At 34.0% G+C, this 26,892-nt stretch overlaps 1 protein-coding gene across 8 annotated transcripts in view; it reads right to left on the bottom strand.

Moving 5' to 3' along the window:
* CDK5RAP2 (CDK5 regulatory subunit associated protein 2) overlaps positions 1-26,892 on the bottom strand; it is a 150,531-nt gene that overhangs the window by 55,131 nt on the left and 68,508 nt on the right. For all 8 annotated transcript variants that reach the window (XR_007950880.1, XM_051979527.1, XM_051979528.1 and 5 more), the window contains 7 exons: positions 26,134-26,295; positions 17,366-17,463; positions 14,932-15,062; positions 13,661-13,770; positions 12,055-12,174; positions 2,885-2,989; positions 286-473 (listed from right to left, as the gene is read on the bottom strand). Coding sequence is in view for 7 of the 8 variants with exons in the window: in XM_051979527.1 (XP_051835487.1) it covers positions 286-473; positions 2,885-2,989; positions 12,055-12,174; positions 13,661-13,770; positions 14,932-15,062; positions 17,366-17,463; positions 26,134-26,295 (914 nt within the window). In the remaining variant the exon portion in view is untranslated. The remainder of the gene's footprint in view (positions 1-285; positions 474-2,884; positions 2,990-12,054; positions 12,175-13,660; positions 13,771-14,931; positions 15,063-17,365; positions 17,464-26,133; positions 26,296-26,892) is intronic.

The following is a 26,892-nucleotide window of genomic DNA, read 5'->3' on the forward strand; positions in this document are numbered from 1 at the left end:
TACAGATTCTTGTCTCTGAAAGCTAGACAATACTCAGGGAGAAACTTTTTTTTTATCTCTCTATAATGGATTTACATGTGGTTTTTGTCTTTCCCTTACTACTGATAGTATGCAATCTAATTACTTAATTGCATGATTGGCAAGATTCCTTCAGAACCATTTCACCCTCTCTCTCTCTCAGGTAAATTAGACAGGGCCATTATCTAAATTCACTTCAACAAAATTACTTTTTTCTCCCCTCAACTAGAAACACTGTCAAAAGCGAAGCACAAATTTCATACATACCTGGGCTCCAGCAATGATGTTCTATTTTCACTTAAAGGCGAAGGGAACAACTTCATCTCCTCACCTCCATGTTGACATTTGTCTTTGTGGCTATAAGAATCACCAACTACATCAAAATCTAGCTGAGAAGCATCTTGATTCTTTGAATATCCATTTTTACTGAAAGGTTTAGAATATTCCAAAGTAGTCTGAGGAGGAAAAATGATTCAATCAAATATGCATTCTTCCATAGCTGACTGACAGATATCAGCATTCTGCCGGCACATGTACCAAGCATGGCTTTTTATTATCATGAAAATCAATTAGTGTGTTATTAAGCTGTTGCTCCTGTTTTGAGAATCTCTAGGCTGACCATCTGCAAGAGTTCTCACAGCATAATTAGTGTTTCCTCCAACAGCATCCACATCAAACCCTTCATCCACTGCTTTTAACAATGATATACATATATATATATATTTAAATCTGCTTCTATCACTATACTTAGTCCATGATCCTGGAAGGAAAGAAGTCACAACTTTGGCACAGAACTTGTGAGACAATGCCAATCCTTTATCTACTAAATGATATCCAAACTAGAGTGTTTCCTAATAATAACAAGAGCAATAATAATAATTGGCATTTATCCAGTGCTTTAAGGTTTGCAAAATATTTAACATACATATAAATCTACAAATATAACTCTTTACATACATTATCACAAACAATTCTCTCACAGATTGGCTCAGTGACTATGAAAAAGTTTCTTGTCGACCTCAACCAGAGTATTCTGGCATCTCTGTGGGGGCTGAACAAAGAACATAGTCAAAATTTATTTTACTTAGGGCCATTCCAAGCAGGCCTCAGAGACAATGAGTTAAGGATATCAGCTGCAAAGTAATTTTGTCTTCATCTGATCTCATTTAATTCAACAAACATTCATTAAAGGCCATAAGTGCAAGGCCCTGTGTTACCCTCTGAAGAGAGAGTCAAAATTTTAAAATAATCTCCACTCTTAAGTGGCTTACATTTTACTGGGGGATCTGGTTATACTATCTACTATCTATGAACTACATATATATATATGCTAATTTAAGGAAGAAGAATACTAATAACCAAGCAATTCAGGAAAGGCTCCCAGTGGAACACTTTAAGCTTCTGTGTCTTAATTTATATAGTTATTTATATAGGTGTTTTACTTTCCCTAGTACAAGGTATGCTCCTGGAAGGCAGGGGTGTATCTCCCAATCTTTTTAATCTTCTTTCTAATATCCAGTATAGTGCATTCAATACAGCAGCACTTATTAAGTGATATCTAAATGAATGAAATTGCATACGTTTTGAGATCTTACTAGCCACTATGAAAACCCCTAGAGAGAGTAATATAAGTAACCCATTAAATATTTGATGTAGATTTTCATTATATTTTATAATTCCCCCTTTATATTCCTTATATACACATACTAATTAACTTCACTTTGATTTGTCTAATTTGGAAGGTGGATAGTTCATAAATCCCATGAAAATGTTATTTATGCATCCAAACCTTCTTAGGTCACTGAAATCCCTTGAGAACTGCATGAAGTTGAATCTAGTTAAGGCTTGTACTAGGCATGCCTTGAAGTGCAGTAATTAATATTCTTTTTCCTATTGTAAAGTTGTAAATTTCCTATAAATAACTTTACTCCTGCGTCAATATTCCTGATACAAACCAAAAAGCAATTTTTTTTAATCAAACAAGCCTCTTAAACACATATCTCTTCATTTATAATGAATTATTTATCACAATCCAGTTTTAAAGACTAGTGATTAGGAAAGTTAATACAAAGTAGAAGCCAGAGACTCTAGCTGAGCACAAGTGTCTTAATTTTAATGTTACTTCTCTCCACCTCTTCAATTGCATATTTATTTGCACCATTCATAAAAAAAAAACCTATAGGTTCACTAGTCCCTTCCCTTATCCCTCTGACTCTTCCTCTAGAATGTAAAATTATCAGGAGCAGCTAGATGGCTCAGTGGACAGACCACTGGCACTGAAATCAGGAAGACCTGAGTTCAAAATGTAAAACGATCATAGGACCTAAGCTCAGAATGCAGAATGTTACAAGGTAGCAGGAACCTTCAAGATCCAGTCCAATACCAATATTGCAGAGATGGGAAATTTGGGGAACAGTAAAGTTAAATTTTTTTCAATTCTGTTTCAAGGAAATACAGAAAAATGCTGTACCCAAAAAAGTTCATAGCTTGAATGACTATTCTGAGTAGCAGTTACCCTTATCTTTTCTAACTTTACAAATAGTATTAATTCTGGCAAAATGTTGGTATCTGGGGATGTCAAAAGTGAATCCAGTTTTGTCACTGAACAAGTTCCATTTAGGGAAGTAGGGAGACCAAGGAATAGAACCAAGGCTTAAATGCAGAAGACAAGGATCAGGTCCCTACCCAACAACTTGAACAGTGTTATAGAAAATCCCTTCCCCTCTGTAATTCTCTGTTTCCCAATTTCTAAGTTCTCTTCAAATGCTAGTATTCTGTGTAGTAATAGTTTATGGGCCAACCATATCTGGAAAATGCTGATATAAATAAAGATGTTTGGGGCTTTGGAGGGTAAACAGAATGCTACCTCACTGCCCCACATTGAATGGGGACTGCTGAGTAAGTTCTTCTCATCATCATCTATATCTTCAGCTTTTGTAGCATCCTCCTCATCATCCTTACTCCCCAGGATCTAGAGAAGATAAAATATGTGAAAATGGAAAAAAAAAATGTGCTGAATGAAAATTTTATGAGTTGATAGAATATAAAAAGCAAAGTTTCAAAAAGCCAAATTGCTAAAATGAAAATTAACTAAAGTTAGGCTTGTTAATTCCAATAAAACTACAAAAGGCTTCTTAGAACCAAGAACAGTTTATAGACCACTTTCCTTAGAAAATAATCAGAAGCATTTTCTTACCATATCTTTATGCTTTTCATCAAATTATTTGAAATTGAATATTTTGTCTCTTGCTTTACTGATATTGCTTCACTCTATGCAGGCTAAATTCACTCACATATTACACAAAAATACAGAAAATTAAGAATCACTATTGATGGAATTGAAAACATAAAATCCTTAAAAAGTATTAAAGGAAATTTACAACATGCCAAATGGACACATCATGTCTACTGACAAGAGAACAAACAAACCACTTTTCTCATACATTTGTCATACATCCAAAAGGAGAAAGGGACAGTACCAGTTATACTGCTACTTTACTGCCAAACACTTATAAACACTAATGAATGCACAAAAGTTGGAGAATATGTCTGGTTTAGAATGAAGGGCATTTTATTTTAAAAGACAAGATTAAGGTCTAACACTTTTTAAAAGTCAAATTTAGGAAATTTCTATGTCGATCATGTAACTGACTAAAAAATGTTTCCTTAAAGGGCTGTGGTAATCTCTTGGCCTTTCCAATAAATTTACAAGATATTTGGCTCTTCAAAGTGAAAAATGGAACTGGCCATTCCCAAAGAAAAAAACCTTTCAGAGCTGTGGAAATATACCTCAACAATTTATTTTGTGAATTCCTGCCACTGATCAGTCAATTCTATGACTCTCTCAACCCAACTTTCATCTTCCACACATTATTCCCTATTTAATATAAAGATAACTTGACTGGAAGGCAACTCACTGAAATCCTAAAAGAATTGAATTTTGTTTTTTTGAAATCCATTTCCAAAAGGGGAACAACAGAAGAAAACAAACTAATATTTAGTATTTAGTCAAAATTAATCCTGGAAATCAAACCACATATAGTTTACTTTCTCCTACTTCCTCATCTATATTTACAGTCCTGAACTTTAGAGAATTGGTGTTCAAAATGATGAACCAAAGATACTGCAAGATTCTCAGTCATTAAACCAAGTTTGAATTATGTTCAATATGTTCTATTTACTAAGACAATTAAAGAACATTAAAAAAGATTTTTAACAGTGAGGAATAATATAGAGAAAAGAATACTGGAATTGAAACAGGAAAATCTAATTCAAGACATGGTTTTGCCATATGACTGTGGACTAAGTCACTTAACTTCTGAGTCTCAGTGACCCTATCTATCAAATAGCAATACTTATACTTGCACTGTCTACCTTAGAAAGCTATTAGAGAAAAAACTCAATATAAATTTGAAATCACTTAAAATATGAGCTATGAAAAAATGTTCTTTCAATATAATTGTTGGCCATGATTTTCTATATGCTGGGTTATCCCATTTCTAAGATAATCTATTTAAGCAAGGTTTTCAACTATAAGCATATTTCAACATCCTTCCCATCTATGTTCATGAAAATTTATAACTGGTCATCACATCCATTGATCAGTCTAATTCAGTAAACTGAACTATCTAGCCGATTCAGGATTAAGCACAAATTCATAAAATCATAGCAACTCAGGAGTAGAAAGAATCATCTAGCCCACCCCAAGCATAAATTCTCTCTAAAATATTTGGGAGGATGGTCATTCAACTTCTGCTTGAATATTTCTCAATTGATTGCAAAACAGCTCCAATTATTTGAAAATACTTTCTTATTCTGAGTCAAATTGTACCTCCCTGTGCCTTGTCCCCATGTTCTGTCCACAAATCTTACACTCTCTTTCCCTTCAACTGTGTAATATCAGTAAACAAATTTCCTGAATATTCTCTTCCATTGTCCCTTCATTTTTTCATATAACATCATACTGGTCATCATACTGGTTACTCTACTCAGGGAACAGGTTCCAATTTGTCTTTATTGCTAGCTATTGAAAATCGTTTTTAAAACTCATAAGTTTCTAATTATCAGCTACCTGAAGAGAAGCACTGTATACAGTTCCTCAAAGTGGTTACATGCATGACTACCAAAAAAAAATGTTGTTGACTCACTGAACCCTCGAGCAATATGTTTCGACCAGTCATTGATTAGCCTAATGCTATCAAATCTAAAAATAATTCTCTTACACTGGTAAGCAACTATATGGAAGTAAGTTTTCTCCCAAAGATAATCATCATATAGACCAATCTCCCTAATGAATATTGATGCTGAAATCTTAAATAAAATATTAGCAAAAAGATTACAGAAAATCATCCCCAGGATAATACACTATGACCAAGTAGGATTTATACCAGGAATGCAGGGCTGGTTCAATATTAGGAAAACTATTAACATAATTGACTATATCAACAACCAACCAAACAAAAACCATATGATCATCTCAATAGATGCAGAAAAAGCATTTGATAAAATCCAACAGCCATTCCTAATAAAAACACTTGAGAGCATAGGAATAAAAGGACTTTTCCTTAAAATAGTTAGGAGCATATATTTTAAACCTTCAGTAAGCATCATATGCAATGGGGAAAAACTGGAACCTTTCCCGGTAAGATCTGGAGTGAAGCAAGGTTGCCCACTATCACCATTATTATTCAATATTGTATTAGAAACACTGGCCTCAGAAATTAGGCATGGACCCACACTTAACACCATATACCAAGATAAGATCAAAATGGGTCTATGACCTAGGCATAAAGAACGAGATTATAAATAAATTAGAGGAACATAGGATAGTTTATCTCTCAGACTTGTGGAGGAGAAAGAAATTTGTGACCAAAGATGAACTAGAGACCATTACTGATCACAGAATAGAAAATTTCGATTACATCAAATTAAAAAGCCTTTGTACAAATAAAACTAATGCAAACAAGATTAGAAGGGAAGCAACAAACTGGGAAAACATTTTCACAGTTAAAGGTTCTGATAAAGGCCTCATTTCCAAAATATATAGAGAACTGACTCAAATTTATAAGAAATCAAGCCATTCTCCAATTGATAAATGGTCAAAGGATATGAACAGACAATTTTCAAAGGATGAGATTGAAACTATTACCACTCATATGAAAGAGTGTTCCAAATCATTATTGATCAGAGAAATGCAAATTAAGACAACTCTGAGATACCACTACACACCTGTTAGATTGGCTAAGATGACAGGAAAAAATAATGATGAATGTTGGAGGGGATGCGGGAAAACTGGGACACTAATGCATTGTTGGTGGAGTTGTGAACGAATCCAACCATTCTGGAGAGCAATCTGGAATTATGCCCAAAAAATTATCAAAATGTGCATATCCTTTGATCCAGCAGTGTTTCTATTGGGCTTATATCCCAAAGAAATACTAAAGAAGGGAAAGGGACCTGTATGTGCCAAAATGTTTGTAGCAGCCCTGTTTGTAGTGGCTAGAAACTGGAAAATGAATGGATGCCCATCAATTGGAGAATGGCTGGGTAAATTGTGGTATATGAATGTTATGGAATATTATTGTTCTGTAAGAAATGACCAGCAGGATGAATACAGAGAGGCTTGGAGAGACCTACATGAACTGATGCTAAGTGAAATGAGCAGAACCAGGAGATCATTATACACTTCGACAACGATATTGTATGAGGACATATTTTGATGGAAGTGGATTTCTTTGACAAAGAGACCTGAGTTTCAATTGATAAATGACGGACAAAAGCAGCTACACCCAAAGAAAGAACACTGGGAAACGAATGTGAACTATCTGCATTTTTGTTTTTCTTCCGGATTATTTATACCTTCTGAATCCAATTCTCCCTACGCAACAAGAGAACTGTTCGGTTCTGCAAACATATATTGTATCTAGGATATACTGCAACATATCCAACATATAAAGGACTGCTTGCCATCTAGGGGAGGGGGTGGAGGGAGGGAGGGGAAAAAAAAAATCGGAACAGAAATGAGTGTCAATATAATGTAATTATTAAATAAAAAAAAAAAAAAAAAAAAAAAAAAAAAAAAAAGAAAAGAAACACTGGCCTCTGCAATAAGAGTCGAGAAAGAGATTAAAGGAATTAGAGTAGGCAATGAGGAAACCAAACTATCACTCTTTGCAGATGATATGATGGTATACCTAGAAAACCCCAGAGATTCTACTAAAAAGCTATTAGAAATAATTCATAATTTTAGCAAAGTAGCAGGATACAAAATAAATCCCCATAAATCCTCAGCATTCTTATACACCACCAACAAAACCCAAGAGCAAGAGATACAAAGAGAAATTCCATTCAGAATAACTGTTGATAGCATAAAATATTTGGGAATCTACCTACCAAAGGAAAGTCAGGAATTATATGAGCAAAATTACAAAAAAGTTTTCACACAAATAAAGTCAGACTTAAATAATTGGAAAAATATTAAGTGCTCTTGGATAGGCCGAGCAAATATAATAAAGATGACAATACTCCCTAAACTAATCTATTTATTTAGTGCTATACCAATCAGACTTCCAAGAAAATATTTTAATGATTTAGAAAAAATAACAACAAAATTCATATGGAACAATAAAAAGTCGAGAATCTCAAGGGAATTAATGAAAAAAAAATCAAATGAAGGTGGTCTAGCTGTACCTGATCTAAAATTATATTATAAAGCAGCAGTCACCAAAACCATCTGGTATTGGCTTAGAAATAGATTAGTTGATCAGTGGAAAAGGTTAGGTTCACAAGACAGAATAGTCAACTATAACAATCTAGTGTTTGACAAACCCAAAGATTCTAAATTTTGGGATAAGATTTCATTATTTGATAAAAACTGCTGGGATAACTGGAAATCAGTATGGCAGAAATTAGGCAAGGACCCACACTTAACACCACATACCAAGATAAGATCAAAATGGGTCCATGACCTAGGCATAAAGAACGAGATTATAAATAAATTAGAGGAACATAGGATAGTTTATCTCTTAGACTTGTGGAGGAGAAAGAAATTTGTGACCAAAGATGAACTAGAGACCATTACCAATCACAAAATAGAAAATTTTGATTATATCAAATTAAAAAGCCTTTGTACAAACAGAACGAATGCAAACAAGATTAGTAGGGAAGTAACAAACTGGGAAAACATCTTTACAATTAAAGGTTCTGATAAAGGCCTCATTTCCAAAATATATAGAGAACTGACTCAAATTTATAAAAAATCAAGCCATTCTCCAATTGATAAATGGTCAAAGGATATGAACAGACAATTTTCAGATGAAGAAATTGAAACTATTACCACTCACATGAAAGAGTGTTCCAAATCACTATTGATCAGAGAAATGCAAATGAAGACAACTCTGAGATATCACTACACACCTGTCAGATTGGCTAAGATGACAGGAAAAAATAATGATGAATGTTGGAGGGGATGCGGGAAAACGGGGACACTGGTGCATTGTTGGTGGAGTTGTGAACGAATCCAACCATTCTGGAGAGCGATCTGGAATTATGCCCAAAAAGTTATCAAACTGTGCATACCCTTTGATCCAGCAGTGTTTCTATTGGGCTTATACCCCAAAGAGATACTAAAAAAGGGAAGGGGACTTGTATGTGCCAAAATGTTTGTAGCAGCCCTGTTTGTAGTGGCTAGAAACTGGAAAATGAATGGATGCCCATCAATTGGAGAATGGCTGGGTAAATTGTGGTATATGAATGTTATGGAATATTATTGCTCTGTAAGGAATGACCAGCAGGATGAATACAGAGAGGCTTGGAGAGACCTACATGGACTGATGCTAAGTGAGATGAGCAGAACCAGGAGATCATTATACACTTCGACAACGATATTGTATGAGGATGTATTCTGATGGAAGTGGATTTCTCTGACAAAGAGACTTAACTGAGTTTCATTGGAGAAATGATGGACAGAAACAGCTACACCCAAAGAAGGAATACTGGGAAATGAATGTGAACTATTTGCATTTTTGATTTTCTTCCCAAGTTATTTTTACCTTCTGAATCCAATTCTCCCTGTGCAACAAGAGAACTGTTCGGTTCTGCAAATATGTATTGTATCTAGGATATACTGCAACATATTTAACATATATAGGACTGCTTGCCATCCTGGGGGGGGGGGGGGGGGGAGGAGGGAGGGAGGGGAAAAAACGAAACATAAGTGATTGCAAGGGATAATGTCGGGTAAAAATTATCCTGGCATGGATTCTGTCAATACAAAGTTATTATTAAATAAAATAAAATTAAAAAAAAAGAAAAAAAAAAGAAAAAATACATTTAAAATATACTTAGAATATATTTAAAAGAAAATAAAAAAAAAAAAAGATAATCATCAATATGTCATCACTTTTTGGTGCCTCATTCTTTCCACACTAATCTTCAAATTCCATTTTTAAAGGGCAAAGGGACCGCTATTTAAAGTAGAACTACAAATGACAGGGCAATGCATAGAGAATATCAAATTGAAATATATGCTCAAAATTTAACTCAATAAGAATTTATTAATGCAATGTGCCTGGCATTTTACTAGATACTGGAGACAGAAAAACAAAAACAAACCATTTCTAGACCTCAAAGAGTTTATATAATAATATAGATGGAAATGTACAAAGTAAACAAAAAGATGACTGGGGAACAGCACTAACAAGTAATGGTTTCAGAAAAGATCTTATGTGGGAAAGGCACTCAAGCTGAGCCCTGAAGAAAGCTTGGAATTTTTTTTAAAATAATAGCTTTTATTTTCAAAATATATGCAAAGTTAGTTTTCAACATTCACCCTTACAAAACTTTGTTTTCAAATTTTTTCTCCCTTCTTTCCTCTCACCTTTTCCTCTAGATAGGAAGCAACCAAATATGTGTTAAACCCTTCTAATTCTTCTATAAATATTTCCACAATTATTATGTTGCACAAGAAAAATCAAATCAAAAAGGAAAAAAAATGAGAAAGAAAACAAAAAGCAAAGCTTGGAACTCTTAATGAAGGTAAGGAAGACCACATCATCCCAGGACAGTGAAAAAGCAGAGAGGAAAAAAATTAAATGATAAGAATAAAAAATAAGAAAGAGATTAGTTTGGGTGGAACACAGGAGCTATGATGGGGATTATAAATGTGAAATTATACTGGAAAGATGGGATAAAGTCAAATTGAAATTTAGATTTAACAAAAGAATTTGTGTTTTATCTTAGCAGTAAGATGGAGCCATTACAAGAGGATTGTAATGGTCAGACTTGTGCTTTAGGAATATTAAGAAGAATAAATGGGAGAGAAGGGAAACTAAGGGTAAAAAGACCAATTAAATTTATATAATAGTCTACATGAGAAACAATAAGGACCTAAAATAGCTTATTGCCAAATCTTTCAAATTTGAATTTTTTTTAGTATTAACATCTCTAAACAAGAAGACAAAGACAGTTCTCTAAAGAGAGTCAGAACTACATTTCACAGTTAAGGGCAAAAACAAAAAATAAAATCCCACAATTTCAAGATCAAATGAACTCTGAGAACAACATAATTATTAAAAACATTTCCTTGGAGGAAACAAACCTAGAGACTGCTCTTTTTGTCAACAAACTGAGAACATACTCAGTTTTTTAAATTATCAAGTGCCCTGGAGGTTAGAATCAATAATGTTCTCTTCCTTAAAGAAAGCAGATGGTTGAGAGTGACATAAACTACCTTTGAATTTCTTTAAATCTTATAGGCCAGAAAAAGACTTCTTGGGATTTCCAGAACTATGGAAGCAAAATTGGGGTAATGGAATCCTGATCTACATTCATCAATTTTCCAGTGTAGACTTGCTTAAAGGTAACATCAAAATGAACAGATTTTATAGCACTCTAAGGAACAGTGGTAAGATAAGTTTGTATTGTACTTAGCCATACACACTTATACTAGCTAACTAATGAATGAGCCAGCCACATTCTGTAGAACAGCTGTGTTCTTAATAGCACACACTAACACATTTCTTGGTGAAGTTCTTTAGGAATTTAAGTGAAGGTACAGATTAAGAGGAAGGAATTGATGGCATTCCTCACTTCTACTTTCATCACATACATGAAAAGAAAAACCAATGGGGACAAAAGGTCACTGGAATCAGCATGCAAATTGACAATATCTTATGAGAGTGAGTACCAGAAGTGAATGAGCATCCATTCATTAGACCTGAGGTGAGGTGAATGGTTTTCAGTGCCTTTAATATAAAAACAAAACCCACAAAGAAAGTAAGCCCATATGAATCATTCAATGCAGTAGTCTTTATTCCAAAATTAAACAAAAAAGAAATTATTTTAAACTGGCAACTGATAAAGGCTACATTCATACTACCAAAGTATTATAATAATACCAGATTATTTTATGAAGGTTGCACTATGAAATTGGATATTCCATTTGTGTGACTACCAGTGGCCAAAAATGGATCTATATATATAAGAATGATTCAAATTCTTAAGGGCTTTGGATTTTACGTAAGAAGCATGGGAAATGAAAACCTGGCTCATCAAGACACTGAAATGACCAAGTGCCTATTTGAAAAGCTACTACTTAAAAGCTAAATTCCTGAAGCCCTCAACACATATTCAGCCTCTTGAAAATCAAACAAATCAAATAATAACCAGATATAATGCTTCACATCTGTAATCCCAACTACTAAAAAGGCTGAAACTGGTAGATCATTCGAACTCAAGAGTTCTGGGCAGCAATGTGCTAAGGCTACCAAGTATTCCCAAGTCTACGATCAATACAGTTTGTCCCAATAACAGAGGACTATCAGACTGCCGAAGGAGAACTGAGGAAGAGCCCACTCAGGTCAGAAAAATGAGGCATATCAAAGCTCCTGAGCTGACCAATGAATACAAGGATCAAACCTGAGAAAAGCCTCTGTACTACCAGTTTGGAGAAGTTAGAGCAACTAAGACTTCAAAAAAAAATTTTTTTTTTAATTTTGAACAGAACTACTTTAAACAAGCAAAAATATTATTTCTTACCTCACTCTGGGCTAATGAACCACTTTCCTGTGTACCTAAACAGGAGAGTTCAAAAAGGGTTTTCTTGAGGTCTTGGTTATCTGAATGCAATTCCTTTACAATCATCACTAGTTCATTAACCTAAACACAATAGAGAGAAGAGTTACAGACTTCATTTTAACACATCAATTTTTTAAGCAGATTCCCAATACTAAACAAGTTATTCAATGCCATAATTATTAACAGATGCTCTATCCTCCTCATATACTAAGACTACATCAAACTACCACATAACTGCTTCATCTTCCTGCTCTACCAAGTGGCAGGAAAATAAGAAAAACCAAAAGAACTAAAAAGGGCCTTTCTAGCTTCCCAAGAATGTTGAAATGGGAATTGAGCTTTTCCTAATAAGCTCTACACTGATGAAACAGAATGAATTAAGACTGTAATGTGTATGATGAACAGGAGATTCTGGAAAGGAAACATACTCAACACTATTTTTCTTACATTAAGTCTCTGTGTCACTACAACCATCATCCCATTCTGCTCTCCCTTTCTTCTTCTTCCCTCTCTCTGTCCACCTATGATCCCCAGCACTCCATCCCAGCTCCTTTCCTCTCTCATGTCTGCTTGTTAAGAATTCAGTCTCATTACCTCATATTTTTATGCAATGATGAGTCAATAAATCATTTAAATGATAAGTGCAAAAGGAACATAGAAAGGGGAAGCTCACTGTAGGGCTAAAATTAAATGTTCAAGGAATGTTTCATGGATAAAATGGCACTAAAACTAGAACTTGAAGAATGAATCTTAGCAAGCAAAATATGAAAGTAAATGGGATTAGAAAAAGTTGGTATGAGCAAAATCTAGAAGATGGAAACACAAGAAAAGGCTTCTTGCACACGCGCGCACACACATGCACACACACACACACACACACACACACACACAAAGTGAGAAGTCTGGATAAATAAGTACATCTGAATTAGAAAACTATTCCTTCCTCCATTTTGTCTGTTTTCATTAAGAACTACTTTTTTTTGTTGTTGCTTTTTGATATTTTGAAGGGAAAAAAACTACAATGATCCAAAAGAAAGAAGCTATAGGTCCAAAAGAAAAATATTATCCATGAATACAAGAAGCTGGTCTTACTATATAGAAAAGAAATGGACTCATCTATCCTTTTGTTGAACTCAAAGAATTCACAGTATGAACCACCAGTTATCAAGGACAAGCTTCTATTCTTCACTGTTCTTTCTGTGTTTGGTATGTTCATCTTGTCTATTCCAAAAAGATTAAATTCCTCCTCCCAAGTATTATATTTTCTCCTTGACTGATATTTCTATCTCTTTTATATATAATAGGACACCTTTAATTTATTTAATGTCACAGATTCTGAGGGTATTTCCAAACAAGAAGTTCTTTAAAAAATGATAACACTGACTGACAATCTGATATGATTTCCTCCAGTTTAAAGATATAAAGCTTTACTTTTTAGGAAAATCATTTAATAGGAGGGGGCAAAGTAATAAAACTTCCTGAACCTAAGGGTCCTCTTTTCTGAGATGGCTAGAAACAAAGAAAAAACTCATCTCTAATAAGAAGCAAATAAGAAGCTAGTTAATACCCTTTGTTTAAGTTCTTCTAGAGACAAGTGTTCTGTCTGGAAACGATCATGATCACCAATACAAATACTCAAATAGGATGTCTGATCACTATAAAACGAAATGGATTCTTCTGTCAAAAGAAAAAAAAATGTCAGAAATATCATTGATGAGTGATACAAACAAATTCAAACCTTCTTTCTAACAAAATCAACTTCAGACTTAATTTTGGAAAAGCAAGCAGAGCAACTTTGAAATGTAAACCTTTATAGTGAAATAATGTGTTCACCTCTTTTCCTTTGGGGCATTTGCCATATCCTATTGGACTTGCCAGTTTTCCAATTGAATTATAACTTACACAACCAATTGTTGTTCTTGTAAATATGCATTACAAGCAAGTTATTCTAATTTAGTTAAGCTAATGAGAATATTAGCTGCAGACCTCAAGGGGAAGACTCTAGGTAAACCAAGTGATAACACTTACAATGTACTGTAGAACTTGTATTTATTGGCCCCACATTCTTCGCAGAAAAGTGAGACCATGAATGACTTAGGCATAAATCTAAGATAAAAGTAAATTCATACACAGCAGCAACTGCATAAGTATCTATTCCAAATAGGTTGAAGTCAAACTAGCAAACACCTCAAAACCTTAAAAGAATGTGGGCAAACACAGCTACATTTTGGAATTTAATTTTAATCAAAGTCAAATCATATCCTTCCCCCCACTCCAACAAAACTAAATCTCTGATGACACTACTCTTAGGTAAAGGAACCATGAAATGTCTCCAATGTGCTTAATTCAAATTGACAAAAGATCTGTCTAACATGGCTCTCTCTATCAGCTGTCCTAAGTGTGTATCACAGTAGACAGAATATGTGTTAATCAAATCATAATAAGAAAATTAAATCCCTCAGCTGGAAAAGTGACCCTTCAGCCACAAGATTACAAAGAGCCAGGGATCCTTAACCTAAACAGAAAACAGTAAATTCTGATTATAGGAACTGTAAGCAGCTTGAAATCATCACTACAGCTGAAGTGCCATGGCATTATTAGAATTTGCTGCAAGAGGAAAAAAAAAAAGTATCCCTATACATATACCTTGCCTTCTGAAGCAGTTGGTACTTATACTAAAAATAAAATGGAGGCCAGCAGAAATAGTTATTAATAAAATTTTCATAGATCCTATGTTTAATTGTCCTCACCAACTCAAAGTTCACACAAAATAGTCAAAGTGAAAGAGACTGAGCACAGGAAAAGGCCTAATTAAGCATGAATTACAAGTCACTATACCTTCTTGCCTTTTAATTTCATTAATTTGATCTTCTAGGGTCTTCCTCAAGGTCTGGTAAGAGAGAACATCATCTTCTAATTGCTTTCGCAGTGAAAAAATGTTGTTTAATTCAGCCTGCAGATTGTTGATACTTTGCAAAAGATAAAAAAAATTATAAAACCAAACATATTTTATTACCTCATAATTATAACACATACTATAAAAGACCTAAAAAGTCTTTTTCCAGAGAAAAAAAGTTTACTCTTCTGCCATAGCCCATAGTCTGAAATGAAGTTTTCTCTAAAGAACATATTCCACAGAAGCAACTGTTACTTCCCCCTTCAGACATTTCCCTCCTCGTCATCCAGATAGTTACACACACAAATCATCATCTATTGAGATGAAAATAAACCATTATATCTAATCTTCTATGATGACTGCTTAAAGAACTGTATGTTGTAAAGCAGCCTTTCCTACAAGGAAAGGAATTCTATTCACAGTTTTTCCCTGGTTCCATCTCATGACAATAATAATGATCAATTTGGAAAGCAGATAGAAAACCTTCCTATCATGTCACAGCACAGCACTGAAGAAGAATCTTATCAGAAAAAAAGAAAGATTGTTTTAGCTAACCTCCTACTATTAAGCACTAGGAGAAACAATTGCTTCATTCTCTCTTCCACTTTGACAGGTTGAAAAGTATACTTATGTCATACCTATATCTAACATTAATGATCCCCCAAACAAAAAGAGTAATGCTTTTTTGAAAACTATACAACACCCCCCCTCTCCTCGAGAGAAAGTGATTTTGTATGACCTAATTGATTATGGAACTTAGGACAACGTCTCTCTTCTCTCCAAGGTTATTTTTTCATTTGAAAATGAAAGGGAAGCAAGAGGAGAATTGATTTCTAAAAGAACTAGTTAAAAGAGCTTATTTTCTCTTCTCTAATACCCTACTTCTAAGGTCCCTTTCAGCTCATTCTATTCTAAAAGATCATATTTTGATGACTTAAAAAGACTAGAAACTTCTTCAGTCCTATAGGTACAAAGTTTTACTTCAATAAAAAAGCACAAGAAATAAGTGGACAGGACCCTGGGGGTCCAAAAGACCTGGTTCTAAAGACCAGATATTGCTGGATGTCTAACTCTGGCCAAATCATCTAATTTCTCTCAGTTCCAATTTGCTCAACTATAAAACAAGAACAATAGTGCTCTTCCACAAGAGTATTTTGAGGATCAAAAACAATAATTTCTGTAAAGTGTTTTGCAAATATTAAAGCACCATATAAATATTAGCTATTATTAGTAATATTCTTTTCACTAAAAAGCAAGAACTGAAAAATTAATCATTTTCTTTGCAGCTGCCTTCCCAAAGATAGCCACTGCCTACCTGAGAAAAAAAGATTCTTCTACCCTTTTTTATATACCCAAGAATTAATTGAGATAGTTTCTTTCAAAGTGGATCCATCCACATTTGTGATCCAAAAGCTCTATAAAGCATAAATACTGTAGCACACACTATACACTGCACCACAAGACACACATTCAACAAACATAAAGCAAACCAAAAGCAAATCACCCTGGCAGCATTCAATTACAATTTAAGAAACAGATCCACCATCTAACCTAGACTTTTTTTTTTTTCCCATAAAATAGGGCAGCAAAATCCAAAGCTCTAAGTGATTCTAGTCAAGCATAAAAGTGGACACAGTTGCCTATATGTTGCAGTAGCCCTCTAAAATGTATTTGAACTCCTAGTTGAAAAAACTATACAATTAAAATCAAATTTGCCCTCTTTCTCTTAACAAAATGGCCTTAATCCCGGATGGGATAACTCCATAATCCAAGGATTTTAAGAGAGGCCCACTTCCAAGAAGTTATACTTAATGTTGACCACATTGAGGATGGACACAATTTAAACAGAATATTTTCATATTTTCATTTCCTCCAAACTTGAAGTTTTAAAGTTGTCCAGAATGTTCTCCTATTAATAAATTATGAGACATAAATTCCCAGAATTTTTCAGAAATGGAAGGAACCTTAGAACATAGAATATTGGAACCCAAAGAATCCAGTCCAGTCTTATATTTCTAAGGAGATGCACAGACAAAAAAAGTAACTAGTCCAAGGTTGGACCATTAACTAGTGGCAAAGTGAGGATCAGAACCAGGATCTCTCAATGTCAGGTAAAAATTAAGTCTACATAATAGCCTTATTGTAAACCAGAAGGCATCCCTATTCAGAACACAATCTTCCTATTAGAAAGAGAGGGAATCAAAATGCTAAGTAAACTGATAAAGTAGTAATCATCCAATCATTTCCATCACTTTTTGTGTCTTTTTTCTATGTCAAAAGGCATAGATTTTCTGTTATTACCAATGCCAATTACCAATATATTGCCAATGATTTTTTGAATATATTTTTTTGTTTGTGAGATTTTAAAACACTTACCTATCTGAGTCTTTCAGGGCTTTTACTAAATCAGAATAAATGTGCTGCTCTTTCTTTAAAGCATGAATTAGCTCTTCATACTCAGATCCTTGCTTTTCCTAGAAACGACAATGGACGTGATATTAAGGTAAAATTGTTAAAAGGATTATCTGTATACAAAATCCATGCAAACATATATACATGTAAGATCTGAAAAATACATAGTTAGAAAAACAATATGCCGATCTTTGACTAGGTTAACAGTTAGAGACCACCATCTGCAGGAAGTGTAAGGAACAGTTGTCTATCATCTAGTACAGAATTGAAGCTGAAAGCTATTCATCCAACGTATAAACAGCTGTTATTAAAAAAGACTAATAGTTCTGTTATTTGCCTGTCATGAAACATTCACCCATCTTAGCAGTTGTTCATCATTTTTACAACAGTACAAAAAGTGCTTTTTATCAGCCCCTTCACTCTTGAAAGTGTGGAAATTAACAACCCAACCAAAGTGATATGGCAAGACAGGTATTTTAAGGACCTTATGCAAAGCATTAGCTTGCTAGGGGGAGAAATTCTGAAAATGTTTTTTGGATGCAAACTGAACTACTGCTTTTCTAGAACCAAGATATTCTAAAAAAAAAAAAAAAAAAATGCCATTTTATTTCTAGTCCAAAAAGATTAAATGATAAAATAAAGGCACTGGCTGCCAGTTACTACTAGAAATGTCATAATCTTATGGAAATCATGCTGAATGTCATAGTTCCTAATTGGAATTTGGGGTTCTACAATCTTCCACTGGTACACTTCTGCTTTAGCACATGATGTATATAACCAAATAACAAACAGATCCTGAAAACTGACCAGATAGATCAAGTCAGTTGTTGCTACTGCACCTTCCTCTCCACAATCTGAAGGTTATTTGTAGGGAGAGGGGGGAAAACCAGAGTTGGGCCTGGTGTCCCCTCTCCTGATCCACTCTGTGATCTAAAGACTTCAGGGAAACAAAAAGTGAATGGTTTTCCTCAGAAATATCTTAAAGAGTTTGTGTATAAGAAAAACTTAGCATGTATATAAGTACATATAAACAAAATAAATTCAAGGTAATTTTGGAAAGTAGAGTCCTAAGAGCTTGGGATTAGGAAAGCTTCACTTATCAAGTTGCACTTAAGCTGAATCTTGAAGAAAATCAGTGGTTCCAAGAGGAGGGTAAGGAATGGGAGCATTCCAGGCTTTAGAGAAAGCAAATGAAAAAGTAGAAAAAGGAGATGGGACTTCACAATTGAAGAAGAATAATTTAATTAGGTAGGTATGGATAGATCACTAAGTGTATAAAGGAGAGTAATATGTAAGAAGATTGGAAAAGTAGAAAGAGATCATATGATAAAAGAATTAAATACCAACCAAAGCTAACAAGGAGCCATTTACTGAAGGGACAGTAAGTGGACACAGTCAAACTTTTGCTTTAGAAAAATCAGTTAGGTGGTACTGATGAATGGACTGGGGTAGGGAAGAGTAATTTTAATAAGGGTAATCAAATAGGAAACTATTCAATAGTCCAAACAAGAGGTGATAAGGGCCCAAACCAAAGATGCCAAATGTGTGAGTGAAGTAAAGAAGACAAAATGTAATGTTCTGGTTGGTTTTCTGGAGGTCTCTGGACCAGCCTTCTTTTTAGCAGAGTAATCACCATGAGAATAGCCAAGTGTTAAAGTCCAAAAGTCTTTATTGTCTCCTTCACAATCTGTTTCCTTGCCTGAGGCTCAGCTAACTTTCTTGTGGCTTTCAGACAGGCTTTGGTCTCAGTGGAGAAATGCAGGAAGCCAGCCACCATGGTGGTGTGAGATGGAGTGAATGTCTCTCCTTGGCTCTGAGAGCTTGAGCTCCCACTACCAGTCCTCTGTCTTCTCCGAGAATGTCTCAAAGCCCCTTCCAACTCTGTCTCTGGCTGAGTTTGTCTCAGTTTATATGCAGTATACTGAGTATAAATCAATCATTATATCACTAAGGAACCATTATTTGTTGTAAGATTAAATCAATCATACTGAACTAGAGAACTATTAACCACCATGCTAAAGTAGATAACTAACCACTGTCTTATCAATTCCACTGATTTAACACCTTGTAAGAATCCTTGTTTCAAGTACAGAGTTCTGGCCCATAACAACAAAAGATACAGAATTTGTTTCCCCTCTCTGGGTCTTGATTTCTCTGTTTGTAAAATGAAGACATTAGGCTAAATGATCTCTAAGTTTATTTCTGAGTCTAAATTTTAGATTCTATGAATTAATTATGTGAAAATTAAAAAGCAAAATGTATAGGGAGCTGGCCTTGAAATCAGAAAATCATATGGTCAAGTTCCACCTCTGGCACATCATTGCTACAATCATTTACACTCTTAGAGCCTCAGAAAAGTCTCTAAGATGCTAAGTTTGAGAGCAAGTGTTGATCTGTTTTAGAAGAGGGAACTGTTCACTGGGATTATAAGTAGACTGATAAAATCCCATAACAAGTCTGGTTTTAAAAAATACTGATGACATGAATGTTAAAAGGAGGAATTCCTGATAATATTTTGTCTAGCCTAAGGTAAGCCAATGTGAGTAAACCTCTTGCTAGGGGGAAAAGTGCTCACCCATGTTAGCTAAATTAACTGCAGAGATTTAGGATGCTATTTCATAAATTACCCCATTCTAACACAATAAATCATACCCCATTAGAATAAATTCACTTGGCTTCTTCAGAAGAGCTGATTAAACTAAAGGCCTCATCTGGAATAGAATTCAAGTACCAAGAAGCATAGGCAAGAACAAGAAATGATGAATTTATACCTCATCAAAATCAGGAAATAAAGCAGTCCAAGAAACAAGTGCCTATCATCAACACAAACTTCAATGTCCAAGTGAAACCGCTACAATATGTTCACCACAATCCTAAGAGAGAAAGCTCAAGCAGAAAGGGGAATCACTTCCCAACAGTGAAGAAGACAATCAATAAACAGCTTTATCAATTTAAATAGTTATAAAATGTCAGCAGCCTACTTACAACTGCAAAAATTATATTTTTAAATACTTAGTACCTACAATGTTTCTTTTTTTGTTTTATTTTTATTTTTTTATTATAGATTTTTATTTACAAAACATATGCATGGGTAATTTTTCAGCATTGGCCCTTGCAAAACCTTCTGTTCCAACTTTTCCCCTCTTTCCCCCCCATCCCCTCCCCTAGATGGTAGGTAGTCCAATATATGTTAAGTATGTTAAATACAATACATCTTGATGCACAAGAAAAATTGGATCTAGGAAAAAAAGAAAAAACCTGAGAAGGAAAACAAAAAATACAAGCAAGCAATAATAGAAAGAGGAGAAATGCTATGTTGTGGTCCAAACTCACTTTCCATAGTTCTCTCTCTCTTTACTGAACTGGAACTAGTTTGAATCATCTCATTGTTGAAGAGTAGCTACAATGTTTCAACCATATCAACAACTTCAGCACCAATTATGACTTTGACTACAACTTAAATATCATAAAGATACCTGCTTTCTATTATTCAATACCCTATCATCCAACATTCACTTTCAAGTTCTTACAACTTGTCCTTATGGTTAGGACAAAGGACAAATTACACTGATTATAATGTGTCCCAAATGTGCAGAGATGACAATCATAATGATAATAAAAATACAAATATTTATATGGCCCTTAAAGGTTTGCAAACTTACAAATCTTACATATAGTATTTCACTTAGAACATCAAACATTCCCTGTAACAAGCTGAAATTTTTGGAGGAATGTTTTTGGAGAAAGAAAAATATGCAAAAAAGAAAAACTCTATAATGTAACAAATCAGAATTCTGAAAATTTGCAATTTGAAAAAAAAATTAGTCTGACCATGAATTCATTTTACTGTAAATCTTCGTATGTTTTTAAAAACTGAATGTGGCCAAGAATAAACTAACTGCAATTTACAAAGCAGACTATGTTTTAAAAGGACACTCAATTTAAGAATGAAAGATCATATAGAAGGAAAAAAAAAACCTGAATTATAAATGGAGGTATTTTCACAATTATTTCCAGGAGAAAAATTCTTACCAAATAAGGGATAGAAGAGAGAATAAATAAAGTAGCTAATTAGGATTTCATGAAACTGAAAAAGCTCTTGCACAAACAAAATCAATACAGCTAATGTATTGGTAATGATAGGAAATGGTAGGAAACTGGTGAGTAGGAAAAGTTTGCAACAAATATTGCTGATACAGGTCTGATATCCAAGGCAAAAAGATAATTAATAAAAATATAAAATGGACCAAGAGTCAAAACCCTTGGTCAATAAACAATTACTATCTAATAACTGTTGGTGCATCAGTCAATTGATAGCTGGGCTTAAGAGTCAGAAAGACCTGAATTTAAATCCAGCCTCAGATACTTACTAGCTCTATGATCCTGGGCAAGTTTGTCTGCTTTAAGGGAATATCAAACAATTCGAATATCTTTACCAAGAAAACCCCACGGACCACACTGGATGAGACATGGCTAAACAACAATCTAGGAACAATCATATGAAAGACCGATCCAAATCACTTATAATGGAAATAAAAATTAAAATACTCAGTTTCACCTCACAGCAAGAAAATTTTAAAAATATGATAAAAGAGAAAAAAGTTTATGCTGGAGGGATGATAGAAAGATAGGCAGAATCAGAAATAGTTTGTAAAATCATGAAATGGTCCACCTATTCTGGAAAGCAATCTAAAGTTATGCAAAAAAAAGATGTGCCCTGTGACTTAATGATATTACTGCTGGATATATCTCCCAAGGAAGGACAAGTCAAAAGGAAAGGTTGCATATACTACATAGCTACACTTACTGTGGTGATACAGAAATGAAAAACAAAGTTAAGTGTACAGAGAGTGGCGAATGGAAGTATTGCACATTAATATCATAGAATATTACTGCAATAACAAAAACCAGCAAATATGAAGAATTTGGAGAAACATAATATATGAATTGAAAAAGAGTAGACAACATCAGAACCATGAAAACGATATATGATGTCTATGATAATATCACCTCAAAGAACAGATAAAACTATGTATGTAACTTTAATAATCAACCTTAGCCCCAAAGAAAAATTTAAAATATACATTTCTCTCTCACTTCAGAGATGAAGAATGAAGTCTAACAGTATAGAGTATTACACAGATTATCAAACATGGTTAATGTGTAGGAGAGTTTAGCTGAATTTTTTTTCACCTTTTTTTATTGTTGTTACAGGGGATAGTTTATTGCATAAAGTTAGTGGAAGGAATATAAGTAAAAATTAGTGTGATATGGAAATAAAAATGTAAGAAAAAGTCAAAAAAGCTAAATATCTCCAACTGCATAAAATATGACAAACTAGTTCTACAGATCATAAATCTCATAACATAACCTTTTCTTTTTTTTTAATTTTTTTTATTATACCTTTTTATTGACAAAACATATGCATGGGTAATTTTTCAACATTGACCTTTGCAATCATTTCTGTTCCAACTTTTCCTTTCCTTCCCTTCACCCCCTTCCTAGATGGCAGGCAGTCTCATACATGTTAAACATGTTAAAGTATATCTCAAATACAATATATATGTACATATTTATATAGTTCTCTTGTTGCACAAAAAAAATTGGATTTAGAAAGGTAAAAATAACCTGGGAAGAAAAACAAAAATGCAAGCAGTCCACACTCATTTCTCAGTGCTCTTTCGCTAGGCATAGCTGGTTCTGTTCATCACTGATCAACTGGAACTGAATTGGACCCTCTCATTGCCAAAGATAGCCACTTCCATTAGAATTGATCCTCATATAGTATATAAAATAACCTTTTCAATAGTTTAGGGATCTGAATTTCACTGACATGGGCACTCCTTTTCCTTTCTCATATTCCAAATCTACAATTTGACAGACTGTCTATGAGTTGTTACAGCCAAAAACAATTGATCACCTGGTGGCCAAACATCTAATGATGATCGTTTCTGAATTTAGCAAATCTGGCTCCTGTATAGGAAACACAGTCTGTTACCAGATCTGTATTTGAAGCCTTTCCATCTTAGGGCTCACCAGCACCTGCACTCTGCTAGCATAGATATTTGTACAATGCACAATCAATGTAGAATCATTTGTACAATGTACAATCACATCGTATATGTGAGAAGGGAAGATAGTATAATCACACAAAAATTAAAGGTCAATTTTGCAGACATAAATATGATAAATAAAAATGGGATTCACTACAAATAAGTCAAAATTATTCATCAAGTTTAATAACTTTTTTGTTTCAAAATGGCTATAGTAAATATCTCCCCTTATCCATGTCCAAATCTGGGCCTATCATGCCATTTTGAGGCTATCTCCATTACATTCTTCCATCTCCTTCCAAAATCAAAGTCCCCCTCCAACTCTCCTTTCTTCCCTCCAATCAGGATTCTGGACTCTAGAATAAAAGAGACCATAGCAATAATTTACCCCAACAGTGTCAAACTCAAACAGAAATGGGCAACACACAGACTTAGAAAACCACAAGTCATCTGTGTAATTCCTAATGAAATTTTATTCTGATTTCATTTCTGATCTAAACCTATCCCTTCATTTTATAGATAAAGAAATTCAAAGACAGAGAGCTGAGTGATCTATCCAAACCTGCAAAATAAGAATGGATCTTAAATGAACTGCTACAAAGTAAAGTAAGCAGAACTAGAATAATAATCACAGTAACTACAATAATGTAAATGAAGAGAAGCCCAATTTTGAATAATTATACTGACCAATGTGTGGCCCCAAATACCTAACTCCCTTTTCTTTACAGAAAAATAGAGCTCTAGAAAATATAGCCTAAGATTTTGTAAATAGTCACTTTAGCAATTATTTTGAGTTAATTATTTTTCTTTGTTAAAAGAACAGTTTCAAATTCCAGGGCAGGAAAAATATATAGAAATGATCATAAAGAAAAACAGAAGATATCACTAAAACATTTGTTTTAGGTGTGTATTTCAGTTTTTGTTTTTAATGAAGAATCAGGATTAGCTCCAAAGTGAATTCAGGTCATTGCAAGAGAGAGACCAAAAAATATGCCCTTTGAAAACTGTCATCAAGTATATTTTTATTTCAAGGAAGCATACTTACCCACACCAATTAAAAAATATCTTAATTTTTTTTGTAGAGTTTGACCCAGTTTAGTCAAAAACAGCCAGGTTACATTAAAATTATATGGAACAAAGGTAGACAAGCAGAAAAATAAACACAAAATCCCAATCATATTTGAGTTAAAACAGACTTCAGACGTAGGATCACAAGCTTTTAGTGATTAGAATAACCAATTCATGGCCAGGCTGGAAACTCAATTTTCCGAATATTTCAAGTTTGGAAAACTAACAAAAGAGTATATAATTAGTGTTGGTGAAATTGTGAACACATCCAGCCATTCTGGAGAGCAATTTGGAGCTATGCTCAAAAAGTTATCAAACTGTGCATACCCTTTGATCCAGCAGTATTTCTACAGGGCTTATACCCCAAAGAGATACTAAAGAAGGGAAAGGGACCTGTATGTGCCAAAATGTTTGTGGCAGCCCTGTTTGTAGTGGCTAGAAGCTGGAAAATGAATGGATGCCCAATAATTGGAGATTGGTTGAGTAAATTGTGGTATATGAACATTATGGAATATTACTGTTCTGTAAGAAGTGACCAGCAGGATGAATACAGAGATGACTGGAGAGACTTCCATGAACTGTTGCTAAGTGAAATGAGCAGAACTAGGAGATCATTATATACCTCAACAACGATACTGTATGAGGATGTATTCTGATGGAAGTGGATCTCTTCGATAAAAGAGAGCTAATTCAGTTTCAATTGATCAAGAAAGGACAGAAGCAGTTACACCCAAAGAACACTGGGAAATGAATATAAACTGCTTGCATTTTTGTTTTTCTTCCCGGGTTATTTATACCTTCTGAATCCAATTCTCCCTGTGCAACAAGAGAACTGTTCGATTCTGCACACATACATTATATCTAGGATATACTGTAATCTATTTAACATGTAAAAGACTGCTTGCCATCTGAGGGAGGGAGTGGAGGGAGGGAGGGGAAAAATCAGAACAGAAGTGAGTGCAAGGGATAATGCTGTAAAAAATTACCCTAGCATGAGTTCTGTCAATAAAAAGTTATTTAATAAAAAAGAAAAAAGAAAAATAAATAAATAAATAGAAATTTAGAAAATTAGGGGAAAAAAATTACCCTGGCATGAGTTCTGTCAATAAAAAGTTATTTAAAAAAATAATAATTAAAAAATAAAGAGAATGACAATAAAGAAAAAACAAAAGAGTATAAAATTAGAACTTACAGAGAAAATGGTCTTTTTTTGAAATAACTCCTCCCTTTCTAGTATTTTTTATTACTTCACATCCAATGTAATGCTAGAAGCCATCTTATCTCCTAAATATCCTTTGTATAGCTAGCCAAAGGACCCACAACCCGTAAGTTTATTTATTTCCCAAGAAGAGAGCCTGTGGAAAACTAGTACTCTCAGTCTTTAATCAGGAGGTGATTTTCCAGCTTCCAGGTTAGGTAGTCAAAGTTACAATGCCATGGAATGAAGGTTATTAATCTATATGAAGAAGATAATGTCATCAAATTCACTACCACATTGTGAGGTTTAGTTAGTGGCAAGAAAGCACTTGGAGATCTTCTTGGATCACAGCAGCTTCCACATATTCCCTATAAAAACAAATAAATTCAGGAGTAAAATTCAGCTGAGCTTACCTCTGAGGATAGGGCTTTTCTGACTGATAGCTGTTGAGCATACTTTTCTGTTAAGTCTTCGTTCTTCAATTCAAGATCTTCCTTAGCTTTTAAAAGATGATTTAGCCTATTACAAAGCTGTTCAAGTTCTACATCTTTTTCTTTGATCTTCCCATCGAGTCGCTAAGAAAACCAAGGAATGCAAAGTCAAATATTTACCATAGCAAAAACATGAAACAATTGTCACAAGAACATAATATTTTGCTTTTTTTTTTTAATGATACCTGGTTCTAGAAATAATTCCCCTTTACCAAATAATGTTCATGTAATAAATGAACATAATTCTATTCTATTTTGATTAAATTATTTCTCACCAAATATGAAGTTTTCCCAAAGGATAACTCTGGCTGTGGCAGTATGCCACTAACGTATAGAAAAGGTCAGAGAAGTGACAGTCATTATAAAACTCCTTCGTACCATATTACCAATGTAGCCTTACTCTGTTATCAAAAAAATGCATTCCTTGTCATATCTGCTTCTAATGAGATAAATCTATGATTTACTTCTTGGGTGCAACAAAGCCAACTGTTTCTTTTAGAAGATTATAAATCCTGACTCAAACTAGAAAAAAATGTGTCTACAAACATTAAAAACTATCTCAAACTTCTCCCTATCTGCTTGTGATCATTCACACATTGTGCTTAGAAGATCAGAGGTCCAGCTGGGAAAATCCAAAGTTTCACAGATCACTCTGCACATAGCAGAAATGTTTCTTTGTGA

The sequence above is a fragment of the Antechinus flavipes genome, chromosome 2 (assembly GCF_016432865.1).
Source record: "Antechinus flavipes isolate AdamAnt ecotype Samford, QLD, Australia chromosome 2, AdamAnt_v2, whole genome shotgun sequence".
Classification (NCBI taxonomy): Eukaryota; Metazoa; Chordata; class Mammalia; order Dasyuromorphia; family Dasyuridae; genus Antechinus; species Antechinus flavipes.